Below are 12,677 nucleotides of genomic sequence, written 5' to 3'. Positions count from 1 at the left end.
GAAATTGTAACAAAATAAACATTTAAAATGATTTTCATGTCATTTCCAAAAAAAATGTAAAATCTCTTAGTAGTTCCCCGTGCGCATGACAACACCACAATAAAACGTCAAAATCACGTACTGGAGCGAAATTTACGCCTTGAATTTTGTATTTCTATAATATTATGAATGAAAATGTATTATTTAATTATTGTATTTTAATATTCATATTTTGAGTCGTGTAAATAATATTTTATATTGGCTTTTTTCGGTACAAAATAGCAGATTTCGTAAAACGAATTATGGTCAAGCGAACGAAAACAATTCTTTCGCGGAATACGTCCAAGTACTTGCTATTTGTATAAAATTGTTGTTTAGATTAGTGTTGTTGTTGTAGTCTTCCGTGTTGTTTCACATATCTTGTTGTTTGTTGTCTAGTTTATCAAAGTGTTGTGTAAAAGGTTGTGCTGAATAAAATTGAAGGAATATCACGCGCCGTGAAAGGTAAGAATTTTAATTAAATATATTTTCAACTGTTCATCGGTATGTGACATTTTTGCAATATCTTTTGTACAAATTGTATTTTTTTTTGTAATACACTCAAATATTCTTACACTATTATAATTAAGGTATTTATAAACCTACTGTTTAGCTGTCTCATCGTTATCATTAAATTTATTTCAGTGTAAATATTTTTTTTCATATCATGCCTGCATTTTTAAATAAAAATATATTTATGTATTATACGATTGCTGAGTTATGAAAGTCCTATACAACTTATGCTCATATTAAGTTATTGTCTTAAAATTCGACGATATTCGAATCTAATACCTCAATATGAATGATCATTATTGAGTCATAAATTGTGGCGCAAACATGGTCCAATATTACAACAAAGCGACATAGTTTGAATTATATGCAAAGTAGTTCGGGTTGATGACAAAAGTTAATAAGCTGAAGTGCACATTTGGCAACAGGTAGATTGCATTGCTACGTTTTTATAAAATTGGCCACCAATGTTATCTGAAGCTGTATTTGTGTCTACAGGCATGTAACGTGTCAGGCACGGCCCGTGGCAGACAACATAATATCATTCCATACAATTTGGATGAACATATTTAAAACTACCTGACCCGGCAAACTTTGTACCGCCTCAAAATCTACTTATCAAATATATTTCATATAAAATATAGCCGTATTACTCGTAGATAATGTAGCTTTCGAATGGTGAAAGAATTTTTAAAATCGGTCCAGTAGTTTTTGAGCCTATTCATTACAACCAAACAAACAAACAGAGTTTTCCTCTTTATAATATTAGTGTAGATGTTTCGTAACAGGGTCGTGTATTTACGGGCCATGACTGTCAACATTTTATCGAAAATTATGATTTTGTCTGATACGACACGTTCTATGTCTGTTCCAATGGAGCAAAGACACAAGTAGGTATGCATAATACGGTCATTAGTTATCATTCGAGTCATCACTTTTCCTCATTTAAAACTTCATTTAAAATCTTAATCTAAATACAAAATTTAATCTAAATTATAAGTGTCGTTTCTGAGAAATCAATATTGTTTATACCAGAATAGCTCGTTTAAAGTTATTGCATTATAACTTAGTTATTACATAGCTATTGACCTTGTGAGGTCGTGACTAACTTCTTGTTTTGACGGCAGATCAAAATGGCGCGTCATTGAGCAATCAACATTCTCTATTCAATCACTTTTCTTAGGCATTTGTGATAGGGATGGCGATTCTTTCCGAAGAAGATCGATTCTTGAATCAATTGAATTGAGTGCAATAATTCGATTCACAAAAAAGTATCAAGGCCTAAAGAGGCCTAAAGAGTCAATAGTCCAAAAATTGATGTTCGATCTTTTTCAATCTATTCGGACGAAGCTAGCGAAAAAAGGCCTGGATCAAGCAATCCCTGAAATACGTATCCGTTTGCAAAAAATGAATATAACACATTTGTTAATATTCAAACTACTTCCAAAAATCCAATGTAGGTTTTCTAGGATAAAATATCGATTCACTGAATTGATCCATAACTGGAGATCGGTTAAAATAATCGGTTTTCTTGGTCCAAAAGATCGATTCATCGATTAATCGATCTCAGATCACCATCCCTAATTTGTGGCTATTTTTAAACGATAATACGTCTGATCTTATTTTTGGCTACAAATTTTTGTATCATAGTAACAACACTACTAGGCATTGGTTCATATAATGGAGAGGTTGAACTACTCCAAACTGCTTTTTTGATATAGAAGTTGCAAATGAGTATGCAGTCCATCTGAGCTACTGCCGCCCATGAACATCTATTTTTAACACAAGACAAGATTAGAGGCCTAGCTCATATTGCTAACGTTGCTAGCCTTAAGGATTGAGTTGGAACGCCTCGGATAAGTATATCTCCCTTATCATATGCTTCAAAATGGTACCCAGCAGCACTGAACATTGCTGCTATGCTTAATAGCAGCTATGCTTAATAGCTATGCTTAATATGATTATTTTTTTGTGGCGCTGGTGCCTTCGGAATTGAACCACCTTCAAAATTAATTTTAGCCTTAATGCCTACTCTCATTATTATTTATTCCTTTGTCGCTGTGTGTATATTAATAGGGGAATTGCGCATGCGGTGCAAACTGCACTATAGATAGAAATATAAATATACACCGGCGACGGGATATCCAACATATTACATGAAGTAGTAGGGGGAGTACCCCAGTACCGTCATCCTAAGCTTTATCAACGAACTAATCGAAGATCCTAAAGTTAAAAAAAACGGTTTTCTTTTTTATAATGTAGGAGAAACAGACGAGCATTCAGTCCACCTGATGATAAGTGGCTACTACTGCCCATGGACATCCGTAAGCAACCCCAGATAGGAATAGATATTCCTACCTAAAAAGTATGTCTCACTTACCAAACCCTACAAACCAGAACACAGCAGCGTTTAACACTACTGTTAATAGGCAGAAACGGGTGTGGCGCTGGTGCCGCCGGAGTCGAACCACAAAGGGTTCTACCATCTTCCAAATTAATCTTATCACATCTTTATATCCATCAAGAATCAAGATGACTGGAATTTGCATAGGATTCGAATATCTTACGAAGTGGTGTATCCATTTCAGAAGTGTCATTCATCCAAGTACCCTTACCATGAGTTTTCAACACATCATACAATTTAACGTTACGTTTACTCAATTTATTATTCTGTTCCGTTTGCTTCAGTAGACTGAGTAAACGTAACAAAAACGTAAACGTAACACAATTGCACAAGTGCTCAAGTCTTCTTGTCTGCCTCACATTTTCGCAAAAAAGAGAGACAAAACATAAAGCGCCATTTAGACATTTAATGTTACGTTACTGACACTATAATTCTGATACAATCCGCTAAGGGCGCTGATTGGAAATTGTATGGGCAAATACGTAAACAAATACCAAATCAGTAAAATTTGTCAAAACATAAAAACTCATGGTAAGGGTACAGTTTCACCTATGTTGTCATCAGAGCATTAATTATAAATCTCTGAAATTTGCACCATTTTTTTCCGCCACTCGCAAACGCTCGAAGGCTTTAACCATTGAATTCTTTTACAATTTTCCTTAGACTGTTAAAAGTTACCAATACTCCGAGACTTGTGATCGTTATCTCAAAACAACTTCTGTCCTTGTTAAAACTTGTTCTATGTAACTCAAGGATCCTTTGACGCGTAATCAAAACTTTAAATTGACGACCAGTGTGGCACAGTGACCGTGATGTAACTCGCAGAAGGATCCCGATTCGATCTCCAGTCGGGTTAAGAATTATGTATTTAAAGGTGGTAGAACGCTTTCTGATACGATTTTGGAGACAAAATAGCCACATCTTTTCCGCCTAATAACAATAGTGTTAAGTGCTGTTGTGTTCTGGTTTGCAGGGTGTGGGTAAGGAAGACACTTATCTAAGGCGTTGAAATGCTCGTTGCTGATACCACTTGATACCATTGAGATTCAACTCAGTCCGTAGTGGTATCAACGCAGTCGTAGCCAATTACAGGTAGGGTTTCAATCTTATCTGGGGTTGAATACAGATGTCTATGAGCGACAGCGTCACTTACCATAACGACGGGTCCTACGTAAACTGGTGCAAGTGTGTTTTCACAACTTTACAGTAAAGCGATTTGAATGTTCTAATGCGTGCATTGCATGCATTAGAACATTCATACGTAAACTGGTGCAAGTGCGTTTTCACAACTTTACAGTAAAGCGATTTGAGTGTTCTAATGCGTGCATTGCATGCATTAGAACATTCATACGTAAACTGGTGCAAGTGCGTTTTCACAACTTTACAGTAAAGCGATTTGAGTGTTCTAATGCGTGCATTGCATGCATTAGAACATTCATACGTAAACTGGTGCAAGTGCGTTTTCACAACTTTACAGTAAAGCGATTTGAGTGTTCTAATGCGTGCATTGCATGCATTAGAACATTCATACGTAAACTGGTGCAAGTGCGTTTTCACAACTTTACAGTAAAGCGATTTGAGTGTTCTAATGCGTGCATTGCATGCATTAGAACATTCATACGTAAACTGGTGCAAGTGCGTTTTCACAACTTTACAGTAAAGCGATTTGAGTGTTCTAATGCGTGCATTGCATGCATTAGAACATTCATACGTAAACTGGTGCAAGTGCGTTTTCACAACTTTACAGTAAAGCGATTTGAGTGTTCTAATGCGTGCATTGCATGCATTAGAACATTCATACGTTAACTGGTGCAAGTGCGTTTTCACAACTTTACAGTAGAGCGATTTGAGTGTTCTAATGCGTGCATTGCATGCATTAGAACATTCATACGTTAACTGGTGCAAGTGCGTTTTCACAACTTTACAGTAGAGCGATTTGAGTGTTCTAATGCGTGCATTGCATGCATTAGAACATTCATACGTAAACTGGTGCAAGTGCGTTTTCACAACTTTACAGTAGAGCGATTTGAATGTTCTAATGCGTGCATTGCATGCATTAGAACATTGCACGCACTTACACCAGTTTACGTAGGACCCGTCGATAAGATTGATTGCATGCTCTATCGCTAGTTTTATTTAAAAAACACAAATTGTAACATTCGTAGCCGTAATAAAATAACCTACTCGTATATCTATAATTATTGACACCACAGAAACAAGAAATAATCGTATGCAGGTGTTCATTGAAAAATATGAGGTTGTTTATAAAAAGTACGAAAATGTTTCATCAATTTTCTGTTACGATGAGTTTCGTTTAAAACTTGAGCAGCTCATTTCGTTCCAGCGCTGCAGGAAAACATTTACACTGAGTCAAAACGAAGTTTGGCTAGTTAGTGCGCGGGCCAAGTTATATCGTTTTATCGTTATATAAGTTATATCGTTATTGCTGATTGTTAATTAAAATACTGTTCTCATATTTACGCCATTGATCAGTCTCTTGATAAGTAAGTAATTTTGTGAATTTAATGCGCTATACGTGGAAGACTGTTAGCTAAACGAAGTTAGCCTTGTTAGTGTTAGCTAAATGCTTTACACAAAAAATATACACAAAATATTCTTCAATTTTTTTTATTCTAAACTGAATACATAAATTTCAGGCTCATTAACCAGACATTACCTAAAACTTGGAGTAAATAAATTTTATTGCATGGCTTATTTCATCTGAGTGCTGCAGGAAAACATTTACACTGAGTCAAAACGAAGTTAGGCTTGTTAGTGCGCGGGCCAAGTTATATCGTTCGCGAACAGATGCTGATTGTTCATTAAAATTCTATCTGAGTTCACGAACCAAAGTTAACCCTTTCTGTTAAATCAATTAATGATTGACATAATTCTATTTTTCTTAGTTAATCTATTTGTAAACTTTGGCAACTTATTTCAAACTCTATCTCGTTTACGGTATTTTAGGACTTGTAATTGTTCGAAACTTGTGAGGTGACTACAAATTAGTACTACTATTAATAAACTATTTAGATAGCCGGTTTGTTACTTCTAGGATTAAAAAAAACTTATTTAAAAAGGAACAGGTCATTTTTATGTACACAAAATGTTCGTAATACATATATTTGACGATTCGTGTGGTAGAGTGGTCACCATACAAGTCACCATACACCAACGCGCAGAGGGTCCCGGGTTCGATCAACGGCCAAACAAAAATCTAAATGATGAATTTAGGTTTACTGTTTCGAGGTCTGGGTGTTTGTGTATTTGTCTCTGTATGTGTCCATGGCACCCACGATACAGAATCCTAGTGTGGGGCTGTGAGTATACAAAGCGTCTTTTCTTTATACATGTAAATGATTTTGAGAGTTCTCGTTGCTTGCGGCATTATCACAATGAAACAACACAAACAGATGGAAATACGCTAACAAGTGCATATGAAATGTTACTGTGAATAATATGCGAGCGCGGCGTCGAGAGAGCAAAATTGTGTTAGCCACAACAGAACTGATTGTTCGTTTGTGATTCGCACTGCGGAGTTTTGCAGCCAAGTTATTTGTTTTCAGTGTTTTAAATATATGTAAGTAGATAGGTACTCTTTTTATAAATTACAAAGACATGTAACTATTAAATCGGTCATGGGGAAAAAAGTGTCATCTACGAGATATTACCAATTGGTAATGAGATGTTATGGTCTGATATATGACAAACGTCAGTCAATCGAAGATGGTGGCAGTGTGAAAGGATGAAAAAGACGACGATGCCCACCCTTTGTATAGCCCCTCTCTATATTTAATATCTATGATAAAATACAATCAATATTATGTTATGCTTCCTACATAATATATTTTATGTTTTTTATTGTAATTTTAAAATTATGAATATAAGACTATTCATAATTTTAAAAACAATGAATGAATTTAGATTATCTAACTTGGCTTCCTAATCAAACTTAGCTTATGACCTACCGTTAGTGTTATAAAGTATTTTGTATGTATAACACACATTGAAAATTTATATTATTTACTAGCTGACCCGGCAAACGTTGTGTTGTCATATTAATAAAAAAATGTTACGGGTGGACAACCCTTATCACTTAGGGTTATGAAAAATATATAGTAGCTGTTTCTCAGACCTACTGAATATGCATATAAAATTTGGTGAAAATCGGTAAAGCCGTTTCGGAGGAGTACGATAACTAACATTGTGAGACGAGAATTTTATATATAAGATTTATCTTTGTTGCAGATTATATAATGCGGTACAAGAGGCGCACGTCCCAAACTACAAGGTCCTCTCGTCATTCCGATAAGAAATATACAATCCGTAAGTACCTAAAAATAAGTATATTTTGAGTTAGTCATAGTTTGCCAACTATAGTTAGAACTTTAAACAAACTATTCTACAATTCTACATATAACATAAAAACCAATCACGTATATATAGGTACATAATACATATGTACCTAAATGTAATTGTTTTATCAAATATGTAAATCTGAAGGTGGTAGAACCGTTTGTGACGATTGCGGCGGTACCACCGCCACACCTATTACAGCCTAATAACAGCAGTGTTATGCGCTGCTGTGTTCCGGTTTGAAGGGTGTGGTAAGGGAGACATACTTTTCCGAGGCGTTATAGCTTAGTTCTCAGGGGTGGCGGCGCATCTGTGGCCGACCTCAGGTAGGAATATCTAATGGTATCTGCGGTTGATTACAGATGTCCATGGGCGGCAGTAGCCACTTACCATCGGGTGGGCTGCATGCTCGTCTGCTACTCCTATATTATAAAAAAAATGTTTTTATATAAATGTGCTACTTTCCAACCTTATAAAAATACTAAGGTATCATAAAAATATTTTTCCATTCATTCTCGGACGTCGTGTTGCAAATTTTTAAAGAACATTTATGTAGGTTTGTAAGGTGGTAAACTCCGGCGGCACCACCGCCACACCTATTTCTGCCTAACAAAATTTAAGAGCTGCTGTGTTCTGGTTTGATAGGAGTAGTAAGGTAGAGGTCCTTATGAGTAGCGGCGCATCTGTGGCCGACCTCAGGTGGTAGAACCCTTTGTGCTTCGACTCCGGCGGCACCACCACCACACCTATTTCTGTCTAATAACAGCAGTGTTAGGTACTGCTGTGTTCCGTTTTGAAGGGTGTGGTAAGGGAGACATACTTTTCCGAGGCGTTGCAGCTTAGTCCTCAAGGGTAGCGGCGCATCTGTGGCCGACCTCAGGTAGGAATATCTAATTCTATCTGGGGTTGATTACAGATGTCCATGGGTGGCAGTAGCCACTTACCATCAGGTGGACTGCTCGTTTGCTACTTTTATGTATTAAAAAAAAGTTATGAGAGAACACATGAACATACCGGCCAGAATGAAAATAACCCTTAATTTTGCTTCCGTAGGTGGATAAAAAGCTAAGTAAGCTAAAATTGTTTACCTGCAAATATTTGTACTAGCTCATATCCTCATGCATAAGCGAGATAGATCCTAATTAAACAAACTCAATTATTCATGTAATATTAACCCTATCTAACCCTTTACGGGTATGTTTAGGACTTGGTGTACTTGTGTTAAACATTTATTTATTATGATAATGACGAATCATGAGGTGTTGATATCAGTTCGTTGCTGTGGTTCCGGATTCGAACCCGGGGTCATACATAGGTATAGTCGTTGATCTGAATTTGAAATAAGATTTTTGAAAAAATGCGATTTATGATGGAAACATAAAAACGACACAAACACTCAGGAGTGAAACAGGAATCTAGATTCATCACTTTCAGCTGCTTGGCCGAGAATCAAAGCCGAACCTGTGTATCAGACCAGCATGGAGATTGCTCCATGTAGCTTGCGTGACCGAGAATCGAACCCGGAACTGTGTAAGACTAGAATGCTGAACGGTCCATGTGGCATATGCTCATAACAATCACAACACATTCAATCACTTGCATATTAACATATAACCAAACCAAATATAACCAAACAAAAAACTAGGCATTGCTGCTAAAGGCGCATTTTGCATGGCCATAAAACTTTACAATAAACTACCCCACCAAATAAAAGAAATAAATAAAGATCATAAGTATTATAAAGAAATAAAAGACATGTTAATTGAAAAATGCTATTACGATTATAACGAATTCCTAAATAAATGAAAATATAGACATACAAATATACCTACCTATTGCTCCTATATTATTAAAAAAAAGTAGTTTGTAAGACTAATGTGAGAGCCATACATTTAGAACGCCTTAATCGGCATATTAAATATTTGGTGCTTTTTTGACTATGTGTACATCCTATATATTATAACCCAAAAATTTACTAAATAAAGATTATGAATTATGAATTATAAAAAAATCCAAGATTTCTCATTCAATCATCAATTTTTTTATTTTTTTACGATTTGTCATAATTTATTAAACATTGTACTAACAATATTTACTATACTAAATAATATATATAATAATAATAAAAATATGATACTAATTAAATTAAAAAATAACTAATATTAAAAAATAAATTAAACTTATAAGATAAAGATGTCGTCCAAAACTCCAACTTGTGGCATAGTGCCCAGAATTCTCTTACTTCGAAATTCTTCCAAATTACATACATCGCAACGTTCACTTGGAAGTCGAGTCACGCGGCAGCGCCACCCTAAGACTCACGAACGAAGCAGTAAAACTGAAGGTTTATATACAGTTTTTTATTGCTTATGGGAGAAATGGTAGGCAGCTTGCACGTTATACATGTTCTGAATCATACTTGCTGTGTAATATCTTTTATGCTACCAAGGCATTTGTGTCCACAATAAATAAAAGTTTAAAGAAACTTCCGTGGTCCAAGTCTGGCAGCACCACCGACACACCTATTAACAGCAGTATAAAGTTCTTGTGTTCTGGTTTGAAGGGTGTGGTAAGGGAGACATAGTTTTCTGAGGTATTCCATCTTAGTAGTCCGGGGAAGGGGCGCATCTGTGGCCGACCTTAGGTAAATTCAGTCTTGCCTGGGGTTGATTGCAGATGTCCATGGGTGGCAGCAGCTACTTAATATCAGGTGGACAGCATGCTGGTTGGCTTCTTCAATCATAAAAAATAGATCTTTTTTCATCAATCGGTATTGTAGCAGCGTAGTTCCAGGTCTCCTTTAGATGCCTACCAGTACCCTCAGTATGAGTTTTTACGTTTTTACAAAAATCACTGTTTTGGTATTTGTTTACGTATTTGCCCATACATTTCCAATTAGCGCCCCTAGCGGATTGTATCAGAACTGATTGGAAATATTATTACCCATATATTTCCAAACAACAGTAAACAGAAACAAAAACAGTCATTTTTGGCAAAACGTAAAAACTCATACTAAGAGTACAAATGCCTTCCTACCAGAAGCACAATATTAAAATATTCATAGAAAATGAAAGAACTTTATAAAGTAAAATCCGTAATAAAACTTCTACACAGAAACTATTTGAACAATGTCAGTGGAAATACTCGCGAAATTGCAACATCTCGAAAGTTACGACTGAAGGGTAAAACTCTTCATAAAGTTGCGCCCTTTCAAGGGAATATAAAGTAAAGGGTTACAGTAGTAGCTCATTACGGAAGCTCGGGACTTTATTTGTATTTTAACTTAACGAATATTGAGTAATACAATTTCTATTTGGTCCGAATAAATTAAATTTTTGCCAAATGGCAAAACTGCCTCTACATGCAAATTCAATACGAATTTTATATCAGGGTCAACATCATTATCATCATCAACAATTACTGTCCCACTGCTGGGCAATCTACTCTCAGAATGAGAAGTTTTGAGGGTGGTAGATCCCTATGGGATTCGACTCCGGCGGCACCACCGCTACACCTATTTCTGCCTCATAACAGCAGCGTTAAGTGCTGCCTATTAAATTGAAAGTATCCCGACCTCAAAGTGTGTTGACGGTATATTTTGAAAATAACACACATTTTTAATGTAATAATTATGTCCTTTGTAAAAAACCAGTTACATAGAAAAACAACCCCATCTAAAAGTGTGTAAACTGTAATACGGCCTTTTACGAAAATATTTTTTTTATTCAAGCAAAAGCAATCTAGGGCGCGGATATTCCTGGGGGGAACAATTCCCGGGAGACGGTTGTTGGTTAACATAAACAAAGCGGTTAGAGTTATAAGACTGTTATAGCAGTAATCTGGAAGCGGGTTAACTTATGGAGTGGAGAGTATTGTTATCTGAAAACGAATCGTGGTTGTAAAGAAAATTTTTGACACCTTAGAGCTATACACATTTTTAGAAAAATTGCAGTGATAAATAAGATTGTAAGTAGTCCTCGCCAATGGTCATCGTGTGACTAACTTCATATAGAATTGGTTCTACCTGAAGTCGGTCGTAGATGTGTTGCCGCTCCTAAGAATAAAGGCCGTTGCCTCCATAGATTAGTAAAGATTACTCACTCGTAACAAGAAAATGTAACCAGTCTTGAGGATTGAAATAGTTGCGTAAAAAATGTTTGCCACGTCTCCGTGCTAAACGTCTCTAAAATATTTGAAATAATAATTTATTTATTATGTAAATTACGCAGTATTAGCTATTTATTCGTAAATTTTCTCTAAATTATTCTTGACAAATGAAAACATATTTGTCAAGAATTCAAAAAAACAACTTACAAATCAGCTGTTTGTGGCTTCATTCAATTTCATGGCTTCGAAGTATCTTTACTAATCTATGGTTGCCTCATACAAATTATGTAAATCAGTCGGCACCTTTCCACCGAAATGACTAACATACATACCCATACCCTTGACAAACATTACCATCCACAGTCAGCTAAAAGTAAAAGAGGTTGTCTAACTTTAAAACTTTCCGAGGAGACTTGTACCTGAGAGTTGATATTTTCAAAGGCATTTTTAATTTTTACATATGACTAACGTGAATTGTGACCTAAATCCTTTGCATTCTAAGTGGAAACCTGTTTTTAGCAATATATAACTGTAGTAGAATAGTAACATGTAGAGGATTAGAAAACTGAATCTTAGCTCACATACAGTACTTTACGTTTGTACGGCAAATATTTTCAAAGGCGGTGTGAAAGGCGCTTCACACTTGACTAACTTGATTGTGCCCTAATTCTTTGTGTTCTAAGAAGAAACCTGTTTCACATAGAGGATTAATGATGTATTGACGACATACAAACTTCATCTTAACACATCATGAACAGTAATTTACGCTTGTATGATCAAATATATCCTAAGGCATATGTAATTGCGTTAGTCAAGTGTAAAGTAGATTATTTACACTTGACTAACGTAGATTGTGACCTAAATCCTTTGCGTTGTAAAAGGTAACCTATTCTGCGCAGAGGTTTAGTCACGTATTGGCGATATATAAACTGTATTTAAACACACACAGAGTACTTTACGTGTGTGCGAACAAATATTTTTAAAAGCCTGTGTATTTTACATTTGACTAACTAGTAGTGGATAGTGATTTAAATCTAGTACTCTATTTGACTCCACTAACAGTACTGTATAGTAGAACCCTTTGTGGTTCGACTCCGGCGGCACCACCGCCACACCTATTTCTGTCTAATAACAGCAGTGTTAAACGCTGCTGTGTTCCGGTTTGAAGCGAGACAGACTTTTCCGAGGCGTTTCAGCTTAGTCCTCAGGGGTAGCGGCGCATCTGTGGCCGACCTTAGGTAGGAATATTTAATCCTATCTGTGATTGATTACAGTTATCCAT

At 35.9% G+C, this 12,677-nt stretch overlaps 1 protein-coding gene across 1 annotated transcript in view; it reads left to right on the top strand.

Annotated features, from left to right (window-relative positions):
* The first annotated feature begins 352 nt into the window (after positions 1 to 352).
* Positions 353 to 12,677, top strand: part of LOC140746527 (ras-like protein family member 10B) — a 110,395-nt gene continuing 98,070 nt past the window's right edge. Inside the window, exons 1-2 of the mRNA XM_073078684.1 lie at positions 353 to 483; positions 7,181 to 7,258. Coding sequence (XP_072934785.1) covers positions 7,189 to 7,258 — 70 coding nt within the window. The 5' untranslated portion in view covers positions 353 to 483; positions 7,181 to 7,188. The remainder of the gene's footprint in view (positions 484 to 7,180; positions 7,259 to 12,677) is intronic.

Source organism: Epargyreus clarus, unplaced genomic scaffold (assembly GCF_041222505.1).
Source record: "Epargyreus clarus isolate Ecla_fem2 unplaced genomic scaffold, WU_Ecla_fem_2.2 ptg000012l, whole genome shotgun sequence".
NCBI classification, from domain to species: domain Eukaryota; kingdom Metazoa; phylum Arthropoda; class Insecta; order Lepidoptera; family Hesperiidae; genus Epargyreus; species Epargyreus clarus.
This window is presented reverse-complemented; position numbering and strand designations above follow the sequence as displayed.